Source organism: Sparus aurata, chromosome 3, assembly GCF_900880675.1.
Source record: "Sparus aurata chromosome 3, fSpaAur1.1, whole genome shotgun sequence".
In the NCBI taxonomy this organism is placed as follows: domain Eukaryota; kingdom Metazoa; phylum Chordata; class Actinopteri; order Spariformes; family Sparidae; genus Sparus; species Sparus aurata.
In genome coordinates this window covers 19,692,337-19,716,218 of record NC_044189.1, presented here as the reverse complement: position 1 = coordinate 19,716,218, position 23,882 = coordinate 19,692,337, and the positions used below count along the sequence as shown (strand labels likewise).

The 23,882-nt window shown below is 41.1% G+C and overlaps 2 protein-coding genes across 2 annotated transcripts in view; both read right to left on the bottom strand.

Annotated features, from left to right (window-relative positions):
• Positions 1–798: 798 nt before the first annotated feature.
• LOC115579352 (C-type mannose receptor 2-like) lies at positions 799–22,004 on the bottom strand. Its single transcript, XM_030412852.1, has 5 exons — positions 21,399–22,004; positions 13,843–14,224; positions 6,635–6,768; positions 4,755–5,419; positions 799–1,480 (listed from the first exon to the last, which is right to left on the bottom strand). The coding sequence occupies exons 1-5, from the start codon at positions 21,884–21,886 to the stop codon at positions 903–905; spliced, it is 2,247 nt and encodes a 748-aa protein (XP_030268712.1). The 5' UTR covers positions 21,887–22,004; the 3' UTR covers positions 799–902.
• Positions 20,327–23,882, bottom strand: part of LOC115578427 (lactose-binding lectin l-2-like) — a 31,858-nt gene continuing 28,302 nt past the window's right edge. Inside the window, exon 2 of the mRNA XM_030411387.1 lies at positions 20,327–20,537. The gene's annotated coding sequence lies outside the window, so the exon portion shown is untranslated. The remainder of the gene's footprint in view (positions 20,538–23,882) is intronic.

Genomic DNA, 23,882 nt, shown 5'->3' with positions numbered 1-23,882 from the left:
TTGCTACCATAGGTTATCATGGGCTCTGATAAATTGTGTTTTTCTTTATCTTTATTAAAGGTTACCGGAGATTTTGACCAGCTTTAAAAATAACACAGAAGCCTAATAATAAATATATAATTAACATAAAAATAAACAGTAACAATAGTTATTGTGCTGTATAATGATTATGATGATTATGATTATGATGATGCTTATGTTCTTGTACAGAAGCATCGTTATCTCATGATAATGCTATGTCGTTTCCCTTGGGTGGCAAAATTCTGAGAATCAATGCTTCACTACCTGTCAAAAGCAAACACCTGCTGTACTGTCAAAATGCAAAATGTTATTTCAAGTTCCCTTAATTGACTGACATCCTGCACAAAGTGTCATTAACAGTTAGGACTCCTACATATTTTGAAAGGAATTTCTTTAAATTCATTAAAAAAAAATGTAAAAAATCATCAGAAACTTCTGGCACCCAATTTGGTCAGCCATGAGCCCAGTATTACAAAAGCCCAGCTATAACCCTGACTTAGTGTCTATTGTATCAGCCTACCTGTTGTGTTTATCTTGCCCCCCTCATCCCTGTTTCTTCCTCCACTGTTGTTTAGTTGTCAGAGGAGGCAGAGAGAGAGAGAGAGACATGCAAAACACAAAAACGTCTATAAATCTGTTGATTGTCATCAAGTCAACTGTATTTGACTTATTTCTATGTCTCTTAATAACATGCTTATTTTGCACCATGAAGGAAGATTATTATTGTACATATTTTATATTCATTTCATAAAGTGTAATAACTTCTGTTCACACACATAAATGCACATTTGTATCTTTATTATGGAGGTATGATGCATGTCAACAGAGCAACAGGTGAACTGAGACCAGGTTGAATCACACATATTTAAATATCTCAGTTGCTAAGGACAGGTTATGCGAGATGCACAAACAGAGGGAAGAGTATGATAACACCCCCAATCATTCCATTTCTTAGATGCACCATAGTTGGTGTGAACACAGTGTTCACTTACTCCACTATTGTCTGGCTCTCCTGCATCCCAAAAGAAAGAGTCCACCGGACCACCATCAGACCACATCCATCTGCCTTCTTTGTGGATGTCACTGAGTCCGGTCCAGGTGTATCCCTCAGCGTGGTCAAAGTTCTTGATCAGGGTTTTGACAAACTCCTGTTCCTCCAGACTGTGGATAGACACCAGGTTGGCTCCCTCTGACACACAGTACAGCTCTGCATCAGCCCAGGTCAAACGGGTTGAAACGTACTTGTAGCAGCGTCCGTTGAAGCTGTACCAGAACATGGGACAGTCACCACGCTGCAGCTTCACTTGAGGCACATCTGAAGGAGACACAGCACCCAGAGCCAGACCAAACAAGAAGAGGAACAAGAACATGTTGGAGTCAGAGTCTCTGTCCCAGCTGCAGGACGAGGGGTTGATGTGATGGCCAGGGATGATCTGCACCGCTGAGGGCGATCTAGAGCCTGAAGGTGACAGGCTGCTTTCTTTTATATGCTTTTAGAGAGGGTGTCTCCACTGTGAGTGTGATATTATTGGTCAGCCACACTTTCAGGTGTACACAACCACACAGTGTCTGAACATAAGCCAACGTCAGCTCAGCTGGAGGTGTTCACAATGCCCCAAATGAATTCAAACAGTTTAATAGATATCATCTTTTTCCCTTCGTGCTCCGCCAATGAGGGCCAGAGGAAGTTTCTCTCCTATGATCCGAGTCTCTCTTCAAAAGAGAGTTTTTAATGTACAGACAAGAACTAAGCTGCTCATGTCACTGATGTCCTGTTTCACTGTGACATCCTCGATGACTTTCGCCTTCTCATCAGTCAAAGATGCTCAAAACTAATTTTGGACATCACGGCTTCCACTGTCTACTTGATTCATCACTATCTCAGCCAAGTGTTGAAATCTGGATTATTACTTTTGGAACAAACGCGTCCACTTTACTGCACTTCACTCCAAAACACCCCCACTGAGAAATGACTGACAGTCACTGCATGCAGCTCCAGCTAACAGCAATGTGGTTTCACTAGTTTTGTGTACATAATTAGATATTCACTAACTGAACAGGGAGTGAACTCGTAATGAGAACAGCTGTTTCACCTGTGCTGTTCCCATACAAATACACCGAGACAATGACGAGCTGGAACAGACGTGGAAAAACACTTTAATGATTAAAATCAACACAAGCAGGTGAGAATTGTCTCTAGAATTAAAGATGCCATGTCATTACTGTTTATTTTAAAGCCAAATCTGATATTAGGACATTATTATTTTGCTCAATGAAGGGAATAGAAGCTATAATTATTTTAAATGTCATAACATTTCCTTTAATGTGCCAGAGTAATTGATAATGTCCAACATTAATCATTGAATCTAAATATAACCCGTACAAACATAAACTTGCACATTCATAGCTTTCTCAAATTCACTTCAATAAGAAAGTTAAAGATCAGTTAGAGATCAGCCATCACTGGATCAAGAAACTGGAGGCATTAACCAAACTGTGCAGATGATGGACGGTCAGTTTTCAAACCTTTTTCTTTTTAAAACTTGAATACATGTTGGGACATTTGTGAACACCTCCAGGTGAGCTGACGTTGGTTTATGTTCAGATACTGAGTGGTTGTGTACAACTGTATAGTGTTAAAATCATGCTAAAACCTCACAAACACACTAAACATGATTTACTCACACCCAGCGATTCACAAACAAACTCAGTGTGGTTTGCAAATACAAAACATCATTCACAAACTAATGCATTTTGTTTTGCAAATGAGAAACATACCTATCAAACAAATACATCATGCTTCAGAATCAAATACAGAATGTTTTATACATACAAAGAAACATATTTCTTCAATTACAAAAAAAAAATCCTGCAAGCACAAAAAACACGTATGAAAAACTGTCACGTGACTTTTGGGAGTAATTTTCCACCTTTCACACACAAACACCAGTAAACTTTCTAACAAATGTCCTGTAATTCACGCTCCGCAACAGCAGGCGGCGCTGTCCAATCAATTTAAGGCCACCAGGATGAAATTTTATTTTATTTTTTATTTTCATTTTATTCAAGCAGCAACAGGAGCTACCATAGACATACATACACAGACACACATACACAGACGCGTCATTGAGCGCTGGACCGTACGTCGACGTTGCTGCCATATTGGAGGAGGCAGCTCTGTTCCGTCAACTGATACTTGAACCCTGACTGAAGTCAATGTAATGAAGCTCCTTCTACAAAGTGCTGTAAGTTAATATCTCATTTACAAATTCATACACATACGGATATATTTTTTATATAAGATACAAGCATGATTTAATTGTTTGATAGGTATGTTCTTATTTGCCAAAGAAAATGAGTTTGTTTGTGAATGATGTTTTGTATTTGCAAACCACACTCAAATTGTTTGGGAATCGATGGGCATGAGTAAAACATGTTTTGTGTGTTTGTGAGGTTTTGGCATGATTTTAACTCCATAACTAGGAGCATGAAGTCTGTTGAACATGTGACCAAAGGAAGCTCTGTTTCCACCAGTGTTGTTGTGAAAAACAATGAAATGAGTTACGCCTTGTAGAAAATAGTGTGAACAACTTACGTTTCAAAATGATTTGCTTTGATCTATAAATCTGATATTCAGAATGTCAAACGAATGCTCAACTTAGTTTTGTGATTACTGCATTTCTTTTAGATTCTACTTCATGTACAAATTTAGTCATGATGACCAGGTGAGATCAGACATTTCAGTTTGCCATGTGAAGCCGTTTGTCTCCACAGTTTGCACAGAAACATTTTCTGCCTCTTCCAGAAAACAATTGTGGAGATTTTCCTCAACACACTAAAAACAGATGTTAATCAATAATAGATTTTAAGTTTAAAGATTAAAGTTTAATCTTAATGTATGATATGACATTATAGTATTTTCATTGATTATATTTTGCATCATTAATCTGAATCCTCACAGTAACTAGTGACTTAAGTTATTAAAAAGATGTAGTGAAGTAAAGTGATTACAATACTGAGCAGTGAAATATGGAGCAGAAGTATAAAGTATCTGTTTCAGATTACTTGAGCTGTTAATGAGTAAAGTAGCTTTTTACCATTTTATTGGTAACATGATGTTCTTATATATGTTTTAATGTGCGAGTGAGGAATAAAGAATTGACCCATGTAATAGTGATAAAAATGAAGGTTAATGAACTCACTTCTGTACAAACACTTCAATCATCACATTTAAATCTGTCTCACGCAGCCTTCACGCATTACTACAGAGCAACAGGTGGAAAGTCACTGATCACCTCAGAGTCCAATCCAGGTAAGTCCCTGAGCAGATTTAAAGTTCTTGATAACCTGATGACATCCTGCTCATCCAGACTGTGGACAGACTCCAGGTTGGCTCCCGCTGCATCAGCCCAGGTCAAAGGTGTGGCCCTTCTTTGGGTCGGTCTTAATGAGACCAGACTGTTGTGTGTGCCGACCGCCATCTTCTGTAGGTAACACGCTGACTACAGGTAAGAACCACATACAACCACTTTTCATACAACACAAACTGTCCCTTTGATTTACTTTAACATTATCAATGAGTTCCACAACTTATTAATTATTATCCCCTTAATCAACACACACACATTAATTGAACATAGTTATCTTTGTAGTCGAGGTCCAAAGCACATGAACAGACAAACAGGTGAACAGGGACCAGGTTGGATCAGACATATGGAGCCACATCAGTTAAGAAGGACACTTTATGCGAGATGCACAGACAGAGGGAAGAGTTAAAGAACACCTATGGTCATTCCATTGATTGACATAGTTTGTGTGTCCACAGTCTTGATCTCCGTTTAAGTTGTTTGGCTGTCCTGTGTACCAAAAGACAAAGTCCACTGCACAACCATCAGACCACATCCATCTGCCTTCTTTGTGGATGTCACTGAGTCCGGTCCAGGTGTATCCCTCAGCGTGGTCAAAGTTCTTGATCAGGGTTTTGACAAACTCCTGTTCCTCCAGACTGTGGATAGACACCAGGTTGGCTCCCTCTGACACACAGTACAGCTCTGCATCAGCCCAGGTCAAACGTGTTGAAACGTACTTGTAGCAGCGTCCGTTGAAGCGGTACCAGAACATGGGACAGCCGCCACGCTGCAGCTTCACTTGAGGCACATCTGAAGGAGACACAGCACCCAGAGCCAGACCAAACAAGAAGAGGAACAAGAACATGTTGGAGTCAGAGTCTCTGTCACAGCTGCAGGACGAGGGGTTGATGTGATGGTCGGAGAGTCTCTGAAGTCTTTGGAGTCGCAGTGATCTGCTCTGTCGGATGATAGTGAGAATGTTGTACAGACAGAAGAGAGCCCACTTTCTTTTATAGGTCTCAGAGAGGGTGTTCACACTGCTGGTGTCGTATCATTGGTCCAACGTGTACGACAATCACTTTAAACAGCACACAGAACAAAAACATCATCATCTGATGATCATAAAGGATCATTTGGATCAAAAATTAACCAAGAATCTAAAATGACAACAAGAAAATAAAGATAAATATTCATGTTGACTCGTCATCAGCAGTCGTTAAACCGCGGCACGTTTCTGTGCTGTCCATAAATAATCAGGTTATATGATACTTCTGATGTCTCGTCCACAGAAACAGCAGGAACTCTGCAGTCCCGTGTCCTCTGCCTTTTGGACCTGGTTATTTAGATAACAGGGACTCATCAGAGGCTGCCGTCGGTCCATAAAGCTGTTCCTTTGAACTGAGCGTTGAGCTTTTCAGTGGAAACACGGTGAATACGTCTTGATACCTACCATAGTGTTATTAGAGTAGATTATTCTTGGATCCTTTAGATTAAGGGTTCCTTCTTCAGATGGACTGGATCTTAACAATCATTTTGCTTTAGATTGCACTAAACTTTGGCTGGTGATACACAGACCAGAACTCCAAAAACTATGTTCTATGTTTGATCCAACTGTCAGTTTGCACCTAATGCAATCAATTATGTTCTGTGTTGTCTATCCAATATCCTATATGTATATGTTTACATCTCTTTGGAATGATTAAAGAGAAAACAGGTCTCTTCCCACTGCTTCACATGTGTTTCAGTGTAAGTTAACTCAGGATATTATATTGAACTTGAGAAACAGACTTCACAACATCATTATGACCAAAGAAGCTCTTTTATTCATGAGCAGAACATGAAAGTTCTGAAGTGAGAAAGTTCCCTTTACTGCCATTTTATTACTAACACTTGAACTTTTCTTCTAAATCCAAATAGTTGCTCTTTGTGTTTATGAGGAAAAAAGTCCAAAATTCATGAAAATAAAGGTAAATGAAATCACTTCTGTACATACACCTGCACATTTGTATTTTTCTAGAGGAGGCTTAATGCATTAATGCAGAGGAACAGGTGGAAAGTCTCAGAGATGAATGTGACATAACCTTCTTATCTTCAATGGGCAACCTGTGCGAGATGCACAAATAAAAGGCATTGTCTGATGACACTGAATGTCATTCCATTTAAATTCTTTGCCAGTGTTGTTGTGTCCACAGTCCTCAGCTCCCTTATTGTCATCTGGATCTCCTGCATCCCAAAACTTAAAGTCAACTGCAGACCCATCAGACCACATCCATCCTCCTTTCTTCTGGGTGTCACTGAGTCCATTCCAAGTGAATCCCTGAGCGTGGTCAAAGTTCTTGATCAGGGAATTAACAAACTCCTGTTCCTCCAGACTGTGGATAGACACCAGGTTGGCTCCCTGTGACACACAGTACAGCTCTGCATCAGCCCAGGTCAAATGTGTAGCGACGTACTTGTAGCAGCAGCCAGAACATGGGAGAGCCGCCACGCTGCAGCTTCACTTCAGGGTCATCTGTGCAAAATGTCCTTATGAGCACCTGGTTTGAGGCACCCCTTGAGTTTATGTCCAACTGTTGAGTAAAAACTGGGTCAAATACAGAGAGAGAGAGAGCTGTTTACAGAGAGAGACAGAGAGAGAAAAATACTGTATAATAAATAATATTGGGCCCTGACAGTCAAACAACCCAAAACCAAAGTGCTCATTTTTCAGAAAAGGTCCAAACTACAAAGAAACAACACCACTTTCACAATAGGAAACAACCCTATCGAACAAACAAATCTTTACACATACTTGAAATTTTAGCCTGGCTATGAATTAACTAAAAGACAAAGCAAAAAGGGCTTTCTATCAATCAACACTAAACCAATTAGAACCTGGCTCAATTTATTCAAATCAATCATCGAACCCATTGCATTATATGGCAGCGAGGTATAGGGTCCACAAACTCAACAAGACTGGACAAAATGGGACAAACATCCCACTGAGATCCTGCATGCAGAGTTCTGCAAAAGTGTCCTCCAGGTGCAGAGAAGAGCTCCCAACTCTGCATGCAGAGCTGAATCAGGCCAATATCCTCTACTGTTAAATATTCAAAAACAAGCCCTAAATTTCTGGAATCATATTAAAACAAGTGACCCACTCTCCTTTTCTTACAAAGCCCTATGCTGCCAGGAGTCGAACAAAGGAGTGCCCTCTGCCTGCTGGCCCTGAGGCTGAGCGAACCAAACCAAGTAGGTTGAATAGGCCTTTGCAAAATATTGGTTAGTCAGTGTTCTCCTCAGTTTGGTGTCAGACACTGTGGTCAGGTAGGCTGCCACAGTGTACTGTCTGTTTAAGGCTAGATATATTTCCATTTTGCTCTGGGATTCTATTAGTTCTGTCCAATAATGTAATGAGTTACACAGTGAAACAGCGGCGCTTTTATAGCCGATTTTAAGCTGAAACTCTGAACAGAACCTGGTCGGGACCAGGTTATGAGCTAAGCATAAGTTACCATGGTGATCTAGCCGGGTTAAAAGAGAGCCACCTTCGTAGTACAGGAAAGCCTGGCTTTGGACTCAACATACCTCGCTAACCCACTAAACTGGCTTCGCAGTACACCCCTCTGAACTACGAAGGTGGCTCTCTTTTAACCCGGCTAGATCACCATGGTAACTTATGCTTAGCTCATAACCTGGTCCCGACCAGGTTCTGTTCAGAGTTTCAGCTATAAAAGCGCCGCTGTTTCACTGTGTAACTCATTCGGAGATGGCGTCACCATTCATTGAGAACCCGGTGGACCTGGGAGCAAGAATAATTCGGGCAGCACTACGACGTGAGCGGCTTCTTCGAGATCGCGCTGATCCGCTGGCATTTCCTGATGAAATTCTCTCTGAGCGATATAGATTTTCAGCCGAGGGAATACCGTACATTTGCTCACTTATTGAGCCGAGTGTCAGGAATGCCACTGAAGAAGCTGCGCTCACTGTCGGGCAAACTGTTTGTGTAGCCCTTCGTTTTTTCGCAACAGGAACCTCCTTACATTCAGTTGGTGATGCAGAAAATCTGAGTAAGAACACACACTGACAGAATGATGGGCAGCTTGGCTACATACCACTTTGAATGATGTTTTTGTATTTGGCTCTAACTTGCTGCCATGTCCGACTGCTGCTTCCACATCTTAATAAAATGCAATATGAAATATTAATTAGGCCAACCTAGTATTTATTTGTCACAGATGATGAGTAAAGTTAATTATTTCTTTGATGTGTCCATGAATAAACTGATGAACTGATCAATGTTTCACCCGTTGTAGGGCAGTGTACGCCAAAACACAAATCTTACAGGCTGGAGCTATTTTCACTGTCGGAAAGCTCTTTATTGTCATTGTAAAGGGACAGTAGCTACATTTGCTTGTTCATCCCGACACAGTGATACAAAAAACAAAAACAAACACTGAACATTTATAGTCTACGCACACTCAGCCTCGCTTTCAATAAAACACACACGCGCGAAGTAACTGACAACTGCTGCTCACTACACCCTTTGCTGTGGCTATCTTTGGCTGTACCTAGCTGCTGTTAGCTGATTAGCTCAATTAGACATGGAACTAGTTTATTAAAACAGTAATTGCTGCTTTAAATTATTCCACATTTCCTTTTTTTTTAAAATATATTCCTATCGGAACTTCCGGTGAGGCGCGGCGCCAACATGGCTGCTTAGCTCTCGGCTCTGCTCTACTCGGCTCCCCTACCCCCATGTTATAGCCTTCATATGTCAACTAAACCTTGCCAGATAGTTTTGGAGAGGGCGACCAATAAATATGTCACAAGAACCGAGGCAAAACCCTCCTCGTTCATCGAAACAATCCAAAAAGAGTACGGCGGAGAACAAGATGGAGGCGCAAGACCTGAGACCGACCACACCTGACAACACGGCGTCCGAGCTTGCTGGCATCAAAAACCTACTGCACGGGATTGCAGCTGATGTGAGTAGTATGAAAACAGGCCTGGAGAAGCTACAAACCACCGTGGAACAACTGGGGGCGCGAGTGACGGAGGCTGAAACTAGGATCTCTGATCTCGAGGACGCTAGCAACAGCCGTGGGGCTAGCATAGACTCCGCCATATCAAACTTAAAGAAGCTCCAGGATAAAGTTACGTACTTAGAAGATGCAAGCAGGCGGAATAATGTGCGTGTGACAGGCATACCTGAAAACGCAGAAAAGCAGGATTTAAGAGGCTTCATGCTTCATTTGTTGGCTGAAGGACTGGAGCTGGACGTGGATGCGGGATTTGAACTGGAGCGGGTCCATCGCGTCGGCCCGATGCGAGACGACAGTCGCAGCCGTCATGTCCTGGCTCGGTTTCTGAGGTTCAGCGCAAGAGAAGCAGTTCTTCGAGCGGCCCGCAAGAGGAGGAGAGTCGAGTGGCAAGGCAACAGGATCTCCTTTTTTCAGGATCTTTCTCAGGATGTGCTTCAGCAACGTAGGAGGTTCGACATGGTGAAGAAACAGCTCCAAGAGCGCGGGATGTCATACTCCATGCTGTATCCCGCGACTCTGAAAGTCTCTGCAAACAACAGGTCCCACACCTTCACCTCGCCAGATGCAGCAGCTGCCTTCCTCACAACGCAGGGTTGAACACCGGAATATAGGACTGTGTGTCGGGTTGAAATTCATGAAGACTATTATAGGTATGTTGTTTAGTTGTCCTCCTGGGTGTTCATTACAAAAAACTGGACTCATGGCTGTTATTTCCACATCTGTCTCCAGAAAAGGATACAAGGTCCTTTTTTTCTTGTTTTTTTTTTTTGTTCTGAGTAGCCTATATACACATGTATGGGCATAGTTTTTATAATGAATGTGCACTTTGTGGCCTGATGATTTTTGTTTGTTTTGTTTTGTTTTGTTTTGTTTTGTTTTTGTTGTTTTTTTATTTTATTTTATTTATTTTATTTTATTTTATTTATTTGATTTAATTTACCTCCTGGAAGACATAAAATGTTCAGCTGTGGCTAATAGTTATTATGGGTCATATATGAAAATACATCTATGTGATAAAGGGTTAAAAGATTGGGGGGTGGGGTGGGGGGGAGCCAGGGCAGGCCAGGTGCCCCTTTCATGCGGATGCACTATCGTAGTTTAGTTAGAGTTGGAGAGCCTCAAGTTCTGCTTTCACTCACTGTTGTCTTTTTTATATAGATAGATAGATAAGATAGATAAGCTTTATTTCAGACTCAGGGTCCATACAGAAAGTAAAAGCAAGACACACAGTACAAAAGGATTACGAATCACATAATAAAATAATAATAATTAAAAAATTAAATTAAAAAAAAAAAAAAAAAACATAATAATCTAATGACTCATTTTTAAAAGACACTTATACCAGTGCCCCCAAAACTGAGACGTGCAGCGTGTGTCACTATACATAATGTTCACCATTGCCACAACATTTAGATTCTCAGAATCATTTAACCGGCAGATGAACCTGTGCATTACATTTCTCAGAACCGCTTGCAGTGTGTTCACTCCAGCGCTCACAAACATCTCACTCGCACTGGTCCATCTGGGCCTTTTTAAAAGTATCCTCAAAGAGTCATTGTATGCCACTTGCAGTCTCTGAAGGCTGGCTTTTTTATAATTCAACCACAGATGTGCAGTGTACATAGGTGAACAGTACGCTTTGAACAGAGTCAACTTCACACCAACAGTGCACCAACCAAATTTACGTGCCAATACATTTGCTCGCACATACAACATACGACACTGACGAAAAATGTCCTCATCATCTGTCAGTTGGTCTGTGATCACATGACCAAGATATTTCACTTCACTGCAGATATTTAGAACCTTACCTGAGAGTTTAAAGTCAGGAAAAGTCACATGTCTATCTTCCACCGTTCTGCAAATCATTATCACACTTTTTGACTCGTTGTACTTTATATCATGTTGTTCCCCATACACAGAACACACATTAAGGAGCTGCTGTATACCAGCTGAGCTCGGACTAAAGATCACACAATCATCAGCATACATAAGATGGTTCATCACTGTACTGCCAACCATACAGCCTGTTTTACATGAGCTTAGATTATTTGATAAATCATTCATGTAGAAATTAAATAAAATAGGAGATAAGATGCTCCCTTGTCTTACTCCGTTACTGATATGAAAGGGAGCAGACAAGCAGTTGTCCCATTTAACTTGCATGGTTTGTTGGGCATACCAATAAGACAGGATTCTGACTATATACTTAGGGACACCTGCTGCACCCAATTTTTTAAATAATTTCTCATGATTCACCCTATCAAATGCCTTGGAGGCGTCTAAGAAACAAATAAAAACAGATGAGTTTTTTCTCTTATAGTTGCTCAGCAGTTCCTTTAGCACATATATACACATATCTGTACCGTGTCTCGGTTTAAACCCAAATTGATTATCTGTAGAGATAATTAGTTCATTAATCCTCTCCAGGACAATTTGTTCAACAACTTTGGACAATATGTTAGCTAGAGCGATGGGCCTATAGTTTTCTGAGGAACCCACTTTTCCTGCTTTATCCTTAACCAAAGGAACCAGCTGCACTGTCATCATAGAGTCTGGAAGAAAGCCATGGACTATGAGGGCATTGAAGCATAAGGCAAGAAGTGTACATAACCTGGAGCTAGCAAATTTAAGATGTTCAGCGGAGATATAATCCATACCTGTCGTTTTGTTAACTGATAAGTTTTTAATCGCTTGAGAAACCTCACGAGTTGTGATCATATCTATATTTTCAACATTTGCTACTTGATGGCCATTAGTCTGAACACAGTTAAACAATTTACTATAATGCCTTCGCCAGAGCTCAGCAATAGCACTAGCACCAGAGACTCCATCTACTGTATATGGTAAGGAGGGTTTGCAGTTATTAATGCGTTTCACCTCTTTCCAGAAATCTTTATTAGTATTATTTAAAAGTTTCTTGGCCATAGAGTCAGCCCTCAAAGATTGCTCGTTTTTACTAATGAAACGTATTGCATATTTGTATTTTGTGTTTGTACTCTTTTTATATTCAAAAATGGGCCCCTGTCTTGGTTTACCAGCCATTGCCCAGGATTTAGTAGCTTCACGAGCCTCAGCATAGAATTCAGCCACATAAGTATTCCAACCAGGCCGAACTTTTCCTCTCTTTATGCGCTTAAGGTGAGGCTTACTAGCTTCAAGTAAAGCTGAGACAATATCAGTATACATTGCAGAAATATCTGTCTTATGTTTGGTGTTTGTACAGTTACTGTTTTTACATATGAGTGCCTCTCTAGAGAGACATATATTGCTCAATAACTGATCAGTATATTTACAGTAGGAGGCAATGTCTTCACATGAAAGAGAGGACCAGTCCAATTTGCCAAGATTAGAATTATTTGCACATTTTACAGTTGCTGGTATGTACTCAGATCTGATGACCATCTTTACAGGAATGTGATCAGAGGTGGATACATTGTATAAGATTTCCATGTGTGCCAAAGAAGCGTGAGCATCAGCTGTAGAGAGACAATGGTCTAACCAGGACGTGGTGTGCCAAGCCTCACTTATATGTGTGTAGCTCTCGGCTGGCAAAAGCTCTCTGCTAGACAGTACCAGGTTATTATCTGTACAGAGATGATTTAGGTGGTTGGCAAAAATTGACCTCTTGTCTGAAATATCTGCATTCATATCCCCAACAATAAAAATGTTTGTGAAACACTCATTTTGTAAATAGGAACTAATAAAAGCAAGCTTATTTACATAGTCTTCTTCATTATGTTGACATTCATATGGAGTGTAAATATTTAAAATGATAAATTCCTAAAAAATCACGCTGACTGAAGTGTATAGCAATGCACCAGTCCACGCCAAGCCTAATAACATTTATCGCTGAGTCTAGTTTCTTATTCCACAGAATTGCCACACCTCCTGGAATTCTGCCCCTTTTTATACCCAGACTGAGGTCAGTGGTGGACTCTCCAGCACCATGAAAATTGTCACTGACGGAGTTTAGTCCCTTTAAATCCTGCTTTGCTAGAAAAGTTTCCTGTAGGCACAGAATGTCACAGTGCTCCAACAACTGATCAACAGTAATGCGGCGAGCTTTATCCACTGCACTTTGGCCTAAGCGCAGGCCACGACAGTTGTATGACAGGATGCTTATATCCATAGCAGTATCATATTTAGGCATTATTGCCAGTAGCGAGCACACTCATATCCCCAGCAGATAGAGTAGCCGCATTAGCAATGACTCCAACTTTACGTGGTTCATAAAAGCGCCGTACATACGCTCCCTCTGGCCAGAGCTCCGGATTATACATATCGCCAACATCTTTACATTCAGCGGATATTTTAAAGGATGCGTATCTGCTGTTGACAGTAACAATCCTTTCACATGACACGCCACGTCCCAGTTTATTCTCAAGATGAGCGCGCAGTAGTTCAGTGCCTATGTCGGGTGAAAACCTTGTTGCAAAGACGCTCACCCGTTTAGTTGTTATCATCTTGATGTCTCCTGCATCTCCAGTGCCCACAATAGTTTTGCCAGCTTTCTTCCGTCCCACCACAGACTTGCCGGTGCTTGATCCTTGTTGGTAATCCTCAGAGCGCTTCTGTTTCCCCTTTTTGACGACTCGGCTCCACATTGATGATCCGGGCGAGGACATCGTTAACCCAGGGCCAAGTGCTGGTGTGGCGCTCTCCACTGTTGGAGGCAGCGGTCCCTGTGCCTCTCCTCGGTGTCTGTCATCTGGAGTTTCAGTCCCCTCCGCCGATCCGTCGGGGTCTCCAACAACCGCTGAGTTGGTAGCATGCGCGGCGCTAGCATTCCCTGCGTCCAGCCGCCTCACCGGCGCAATGAAGCCAGCACTGCCGTGGTCAGAGTGCTGTTCAAGGGCACTAACCCGGCGGTTCATGTCCGCGGTGACTACACGCAAACCTTCACTCGTTTCAGTCTGCCGGTGTAGCGCATGTTTCATGGCAGAGACCTCAGTGTGTAGCTGCTCAATTTTTCGAAATAGGCCGCATACGTCCATGTTGGTAAAAGTCACAGGTGGTAGCTCATCCAAATAGTGAGATACAAATCTCGGAACATTGTCCCCGCACTCATTCAGCACTTTGAGACAGCTCTTGATGTTATTGGCGTCTTTCTGTGCTCCTTTGTGTGAGATGTTCCGTTGAGTAGTAGGACAGAGTTCAAACAGCATTTTCTTTGAAGCCTCTATCCAGTCTGAGTCGAAGTTGTTGGCAGCTAACAGGATAATCTCATCCTGACTTAATGTTCTAATTTTTATAGCAAGGAAGTGTAAAAGTTCATCTTCCACTATGACTTTGCCATCAACAGTCTTATAAATATCTGGTTTTAATCGGGCTCTGGCAAGCACTGGAGCACCTGAGGATGCGGCAGTAACGTCCGCCATCTATATGTTGCGTTAGGGAGTTTTTTGTAAGTGTGGAGTTTTATGTACGTTCAGTCTTTTCAAGAGGGAGAGTTCTAACAGGACAGGAGACCTATAGGTATTCTTTGGTAATCAGTGGGTACATAAGATTAAGTATTAGTTTCATTATACATCTAACAACAAATTATGGGGGAACTGGTTAGACTGATATCACTGAATGTTAAGGGTGCAAACTCAGCCATCAAAAGGAGGAAGATTCTCTTGTATCTTAAACAGAAAAATCCAGATCTGGTCTTCCTACAGGAGACTCATTTGGAGAAGAAGGATTCGTTATTACTGCAAAGGGACTGGATTGGGAGAGTTCTTTACAGTGCCGGGTCTTCTAGTCAGAGGGGGGTCGCCATTTTAATTCGGAAGAATTTTAACATCAAAATATTTAAACAACAATCAGATGAAGAAGGGAGATGGATAGCTTTGGATGCTGAACTTTTTGGTATTAGGTGTACTTTGATGAACATATATGCTCCAACAGCAGACCTGCCAGGTTTCTTTGTAGATATTAGCAATGCAATTACACAGTTTGGAAATTCATATATAGTATTAGGCGGGGACTTTAACAAAGTTAGGGATCCTAAGGTTGATAAAACGTACAAATGGGGTGTCACTCGGCCCTCACAGGCACAAAAAACAATTGATTCAATGGAGGAGGAGCTAGATTTAGTAGATGCTTGGAGATTTTTCCACCCTTCAGACAAAGAATTTACCTTTTATTCCCATCCACATATCTCTTATTCAAGAATAGATTATTTTCTGATTTCAAGATCATTGCTTTCTATCACTGAACATACAACAATAGGTACTATCTTAATATCAGATCATGCACCGGTGGGGATGGCACTGCGTTTAGGCCAGTTACCCAAGTGTCGGTCCACTAGGTGGCGATTTAACTCATCCCTGCTCAGAGATGAGCATTCAGTAGAATTTATTAAAAGCGAGATACTGGATTATTGGGTGAATAATGAAGGCTCGGTGTCAAATCCAGCGGTGGAGTGGGATGCTTTTAAAGCTGTGATTAGAGGCCGACTCATCCAGCATTGTTCATATTTGAAGAAGAGATCGGTTCAACGTCTTCAGGAACTGGAGGTTGACATTAAAAAAATGGAAAATGTGCATTCCACTCAATCTGACCATTCCATTCTTCTTGAACTAAATAAATTAAAAGTGGAATACAACTCTATATTACAAAAGAAAGTCGAATATACATTATTCAGAACTAAACAAAAATATTATGAACAAGGGGAGAGAACAGGGAGATTTCTTGCACAGAGAGCAAAGCAGCAGTATGCTCAATCAATTATATCTGGGGTGCAGAATCATGGCGGTGACTTGAAAACAGACGACATGGACATAAATGCTATATTTGCCACATTTATCAAAGTCTTTATAAATCAGACAACCCTAATACTCAAGATATTAGTTCTTTTCTATCCACTGTAAATTGCCCAACTCTATCACAGGAGGAACAGGACCGGATTGGAGCAGACATTACATTGGAAGAAGTTAAAAAGGCTATACAGGACCTTCAGGGTGGGAAATCTCCTGGGGAGGATGGCCTCCCAGCTGAATTTTATAAAGTTTTTTTTAGATATTCTTGCCCCAAAACTCCATAGAGTTTATAAGGACGCCTTAGAGAAAGGCTCTCTTCCAGATAGTATGCAGATGGCTTTAATAACTTTAATACATAAAAAAGACAGAGACCCACAGCAATGTGGCAACTACCGCCCTGCATCACTGATCAATGCCGATGCCAAGTTTCTTGCCAAGATTTTAGCATCTAGGTTGGAGGTTTTTTTACCAAAACTCATTCACCCGGACCAGGTCGGTTTTATTAAGAATAGGACTTCATCTGATAATTTACGCAGGTTGCTTCACCTCATGTGGGAAGCTGGAAATGAAACAGATATAACAGTAGCTTTTTCGCTGGATGCTGAAAAAGCATTCGACAGGGTGGAGTGGGCGTTCCTTTTTCAGTCTTTGGAAAAATTTGGTATTGGTTCTTCTTTTATTAACTGGGTTAGATTATTATATTACAATCCCAAGGCATCTGTAGTAACAAATGGCAGGAGGTCTCCCCCTTTTCAGCTTCATAGAGGGACAAGGCAGGGTTGCCCCCTGTCCCCCTTAATATTTGCTCTGGTTCTTGAGCCTTTAGCAATTGCTATTAGGCAAAATAATGATATAATGGGCATTAAGGCTGGCAGTAAGGAGCACAAACTGCTTCTGTACGCGGATGATATTTTGTTACTGTGCAGGCGCCCATCAACAACTATACCTCATATCCTCACTCTGATCGACTCATTTTCAGGTGTCTCTGGTTATAAAATAAATTGGTCAAAGTCTGAAGCGATGCCCCTGTCGAGAGTCTGTCCACCTAGCATCAGGCAGGGATGGCAGTTTTCATGGCAGCCATCTGGCCTGACATACTTGGGTATAAAGATCACTCCACGGCTGGAAAATATTATGACAATCAATCTTCTCCCTTTAATTCAGAAAATAGAGCTTATATTACAAAATTGGACAAAATTGGGACTGTCACTTCTTGGTAAAATTAACATTTTAAAGATGATAATAGTTCCCAAAATTAATTACATAAGTAATATGCTACCGTTAAGCATGCCACACAATGCGCTATTGAAATATAATAAGGCCGTATATAGCTTTTTATGGGCGGGCAAAAAACCATATATAAACCAGACAAAACTGTATGCCGCTATTGAGGATGGAGGACTTGGCCTCCCCCACATAGCTTGGTATCACTATGCTTTCTGTCTCAAACAATTATCGAAATTATACATGTCAGCTGACCAAGCACCTGCGTGGGTATCTATAGAGAAGGAACTCACATACCCCTACCCAACCCAGGCCTTTATTACTCAAACTAACGATGTGATCCCTTATGATAACCCAATCCTTGCCTTCTCACAAGAGACATGGCAAGCCTCGCATAAAATCATGGGCTTAAATTCTAATTTTACAAACAAAACATCTCTGTGGCACAATAAAAGCCTCAGGATAGGTAAAAAAAACATTCTCATGGACTGGTTGGGTTAAGTTGGGAATTGTTTATATTGGGGATTTATTTGATAGAGACCAGTTTCTTTCTTTTGAACAATTAAGAGGAAAGTACAAAATCTCAAACAAGGATTTTTGGAAATATCTTCAATTACGGAGTTGTATCTTGTCATACCTTAAAAAATTACCGCTTATATCTAGAACTGAAATACAAACCAGATTGGAACTGGAGGGGCACTTCAAAAGGAAAACATCTTGCTTTTACAACCTTCTAAGGGGGTCTCAGTCACCCAGTTATAAAGGTCTTAAAAGATGCTGGGAGAGGGATATAGGGGAAGAGATATCAGGTGAAACATGGGTGCAAATTATTGAATCATGGTTTAAAGTATCAAGGGAAATGCAGACCCGTTTGATTAGCTATAAAATTCTCAACAGAACTTATTGGACTCGGTGTAAAATGGCACGGTTAGGACTTAGAAATTCAGACCTGTGTTGGAGATGTGATGCTTCTCGTGGTACTTTTGTTCATATGTTGTATTCATGTCCCAGGATAGAATTACTATGGTCTAAGATTATCTCCTTCATTAACACTGTGATGTCTTCTACTCTGGTACAACATCCGCTGCTTTGTCTATTAGGCGCGTTACCGAAGGGAAGTGGACTAACTGTCCACCAGACTTATTACTGGATGCAGGATAGTGTTGCGACACTGGAAATCGAAAGAAGTTATATTAGTGAAGGAATGGTTCGATGAAATGGCCAAGATTGCTTCCTACGAACGACTTTGTTATAGGTTGCAAGATAAGGAAGAGTTATACATGAAAATATGGGGCCCTTATATTGCAGCATCTTGATACAGTGGCGGGTTGCACCCTACCTATGAACTCCTTTCACCAGTTTGCATTTACATGCATTTGTTTAGGTGTAAGTATGTTTACTGTCTCTGTCGGACTCCCTCCGTGTCTTCAATTGTTTGTGTTTTGTTTGTGTAGATGCTCTGTTGGGGCTTGAATTTACTACGTACGTGGGTATGTATGTATGTATGTATATGTTTTCTTGATGAAAGCCAATAAAAAGTGAATTCCAAAAAAAAAACACACACGCGCATTCTATAACTGAGATCAGTAAAATGTGAAAACAATATAGACATCATTCAAAAATGAAAAAAGATAGTTGTTGCTTCAGTTTATTTATTTTTTAAATGGATGAGGGTTAATATGTAAAAGTTGCACAATGTTGAGCTTTCAGAAATGAAAACACTAAGGGCTTAATATAATATTTATCTTAATATTAATCATTGTTAACTTACGCATTTACACGGTCAGCAGTTTCCTGCCAGCAGCCTCCCTCGCTCTGTTGGCGGCGACAGTGTTACTTTTTACCGTGATGGTTTCTTTGAATTCTTCATAGTCCTGCATAATAGGAATCTGCTCATCTTGAGTAAAATATGTGGCCCGGGATCGATCCATTTTCACACATAAGTAGAATAATATGACGTCAAACGCCCCCTTTTATGTGAACGCGCGCAGAGCACAAAGCAGAGAACCGGACTTGACAAATCAAGTTGATAACCACCGTCGCAGTACCGTTTAACTCTGATTGGGGGCTCGGGGCTTTGTTGAGCTGCATCATGAGCACAAAGCCTGGCTATGTTGAGCCCCCTTCACAGTACAGGCCTCAGAACTTGACCTGTGAGCAGGTGTGTGTTCTGAGCGCGTGCACTTAGATCTGAGCGCGCAGAGGGCACATTTGAATGCGAGCGACATTTTTGTTTGCAAGAAGGAGAAATGTGAACACAGGCATGTGATTTTTTACTTTAAGCAGACATTTTGAAAGAAAGCAGAATAAATTTAAATGCAAGCACAAAATGTGAGCATGAGGAGAAAAAATCTGAGCACGCGAAGGAGCTGTGTCACTGAAAAGGAATGAAATCATGCTCTCAAACTGAAAATCTATGCTCTTGATTTAACTTCCATACATAGGACACAATAGATGGCAGTAAATGAGTGAATTTATTAAATTAACTTAAACAACTGAGGTTATAAATACAAATATGAAGTGTGTTAGTCAGTAACATCAGTAATGTAAATGTGGATGCGTGAGCAAAATGGGGTGTAAATGTTGTAAAGTGAAAACAAAGCAGAAACCAAACAAAGCAAATGTGCTGCCGCTGCTGGCGGGGATGCAGCCCAATCAGAGAGAGCGAGGGCCGGGTTGCAACTGGGGTTTTATCCTTTTAGGAGCGCCTGCACCAGGTGCTCCTAATCCATACTCTGCTGATATTACCTTCAAGGACACATAGGAAAAACTATAACTGATCAGCCACCTCAGCACATCAACACTAGACAGGGACCGTCACGTTAGGTGAGATCAGACATTTCAGTTTGCCATGTGAAGCCGTTTGTCTCCACAGTTTGCACAGAAACATTTTCTGCCTCTTCCAGAAAACAATTAGGGAGATTTTCCTCAACACACTAAAAACAGATGTTAATCAATAATGGCTTTTAAGTTTAAAGATCTACGTTTAATCTAAATGTATAATTTGACATTATAGTATTTTCATTGATTATATTTTGCATCATTAATCTGAATCCTCACAGTAACTAGTGACTTAAGTTATCAAAAAGATGTAGTGAAGTAAAGTAATTACAATATTGAGCAGTGAAATATGGAGCAGAAGTATAAAGTATCTGTTTCCAGTTTCCATGAAAGTTGATTTTTGAGTTTCACTGCCAACTCGTCAAATACTGCCTCACTGGGATTGTAGGTCGGGTCGGCCGCCATCCCAAGGCGTCAGTGTTTTCTTACAAATGGGACCTTTAAGAGTTTTTCATGAACTGACCCAAACGCAGGACACACAGAGGTAGGAAGGTAAAAGAAGCTTTAATGATCAGCTGGGATCCAAAATCCAAAATGCAAACAACACAAGGAGAATTTCAATCATCACATTTAAATCTGTCTCACGCAGCCTTCATGCATTACTACAGAGCAACAGGTGGAAAGTCTCTGATCACCTCAGAGTCCAATCCAGGTAAGTCCCTGAGCAGATTTAAAGTTCTTGATAACCTGATGACATCCTGCTCATCCAGACTGTGGACAGACTCCAGGTTGGCTCCCGCTGCATCAGCCCAGGTCAAAGGTGTGGCCCTTCTTTGGGTCGGTCTTAATGAGACCACTGACTGTTGTGTGTGCCGACCGCCATCTTCTGTAGGTAACACGCTGACTACAGGTAAGAACCACATACAACCACTTTTCATACAACACAAACTGTCCCTTTGATTTACTTTAACATTATCAATGAGTTCCACAACTTATTAATTATTATCCCCTTTAATCAACACACACACACACATTCATTGAACATAGTTATCTTTGTAGTCGAGGTCCAAAGCACATGAACAGACAAACAGGTGAACAGGGACCAGGTTGGATCAGACATCTGGAACCACATCAGTTAAGAAGGACACTTTATGCAAGATGCACAAACAGAGGGAATACAGAGCTATTTAACACTTATATTAATGAAGAAAACACAGCACATCACTTATATCACATCTAACTGTCTCAGCTGCTAAGGACACTTTATCTGAGATGCACAAACAGAGGGAAGAGTTCCTGAACACAGACAGTCGTTCCATTTCCGATCCGTGTCATAGTTGTTGTGAACACAGTGTTCATGTCCTCCATAGTTGTTTGGCTCTCCTGCATTCCAAAAGACAAAGTCCACTGCACAACCATCAGACCACATCCATCTGCCTTCTTTGTGGATGTCACTGAGTCCAATCAAGGTGGGTCCTTCAGCGTGGTCAAAGTTCTTGATCAGGGTTTTGACAAACTCCTGTTCCTCCAGACTGTGGATAGACACCAGGTTGGCTCTCTGTGACACGCAGTACAGCTCTGCATCAGCCCAGGTCAAACGTGTAGCGACGTACTTGTAGCAGCGTCCGTTGAAGCGGTACCAGAACATGGGACAGCCGCCACGCTGCAGCTTCACTTGAGGCACATCTGAAGGAGACACAGCACCCAGAGCCAGACCAAACAAGAAGAGGAACAAGAACATGTTGGAGTCAGAGTCTCTGTCACAGCTGCAGGACGAGGGATTGATGTGATGGTCGGAGAGTCTCTGAAGTCTTTGGAGTCGCAGTGATCTGCTCTGTCGGATGATAGTGAGAATGTTGTACAGACAGAAGAGAGCCCACTTTCTTTTATAGGTCTCAGAGAGGGTGTTCACACTGCTGGTGTCGTATCATTGGTCCAACGTGTACGACAATCACTTTAAACAGCACTCAGAACAAAAACATCATCATCTGATGATCATAAATGAGTGTTTGGATAAAGATTAACCAGCACTCTAAAATGACAACAAGAAAATAAAGATAAATAATCAGGTTATATGATACTTCTGATGTCTCGTCCACAGAAACAGCAGGAACTCTGCAGTCCCGTGTCCTCTGCCTTTTGGACCTGGTTATTTAGATAACAGGGACTCATCAGAGGCTGCCATCGGTCCATAAAGCTGTTCCTTTGAACTGAGCGTTGAGCTTTTCAGTGGAAACACAGTGAATACTTCTTGATACCTACCATAGTGTTATTAGAGTAGATTATTTTTGGATCCTTTAGATTTAGGGTTCCTTCTTCAGATGGACTGGATCTTAACAATCATTGTGCTTTAGATTGCACTAAACTTTTGCTGGTGATACACGGACCAGATGTTCTATGTTTGATCCAACTGTCAGTTTGCACTTAATGCATTAAATGGATCAATTCATATCAATTATGTTCTGTGTTGTCTATCCAATATCCTATATGTATATGTTTACATCTCTTTGGAATGATTAAAGAGAAAACAGGTCTCTTCCCACTGCTTCACATGTGTTTCAGTGTAAGTTAACTCAGGATATTATATTGAACTTGAGAAACAGACTTCACAACATCATTATGACCAAAGAAGCTCTTTTATTCATGAGCAGAACATGAAAGTTCTGAAGTGAGAAAGTTCCCTTTACTGCCATTTTATTACTAACACTTGAACTTTTCTTCTAAATCCAAATAGTTGCTCTTTGTGTTTATGAGGAAAAAAGTCCAAAATTCATGAAAATAAAGGTAAATGAAATCACTTCTGTACATACACCTGCACATTTCTATTTTTCTAGAGGAGGCTTAATGCATTAATGCAGAGGAACAGGTGGAAAGTCAGAGAGATGAATGTGACATAACCTTCTTATCTTCAATGGGCAACCTGTGCAAGATGCACAAATAAAAGGCATTGTCTGATGACACTGAATGTCATTCCATTTAAATTATTTGCCAGTGTTGTTGTGTTCACAGTCCTCAGCTCCCTTATTGTCATCTGGATCTCCTGCATCCCAAAACTTAAAGTCAACTGCAGACCCATCAGACCACATCCATCCTCCTTCCTTCTGGGTGTCACTGAGTCCATTCCAAGTGAATCCCTGAGCGTGGTCAAAGTCTTTGATCAGGGAATTAACAAACTCCTGTTCCTCCAGACTGTGGATAGACACTAGGTTGGCTCCCTGTGACACACAGTACAGCTCTGCATCAGCCCAGGTCAAATGTGTAGCGACGTACTTGTAGCAGCGTCCGTTCAAGTTCTACCAGAACATGGGACAGCCGCCACGCTGCAGCTTCACTTCAGGGTCATCTGTGCAAAATGTCCTTATGAGCACCTGGTTTGAGGCACCCCTTGAGTTTATGTCCAACTGTTGAGTAAAAACTGGGTGAAATACAGAGAGAGAGAGAGCTGTTTACAGAGAGAGACAGAGAGGGGAAAATACTGTATAATAAATAATATTGGGCCCTGACAGTCAAACAACCCAAAACCAAAGTGCAAATTTTTCAGAAAAGGTCCAAACTACAAAGAAACAACACCACTTTCACAATAGGAAACAACCCTATCGAACAAACAAATCTTTACACATACTTGAAATTTTAGCCTGGCTATGAATTAACTAAAAGACAAAGCAAAAAGGGCTTTCTATACAATACAAAATCAATCAACACTAAACCAATTAGAACCTGGCTCAATTTATTCAAAT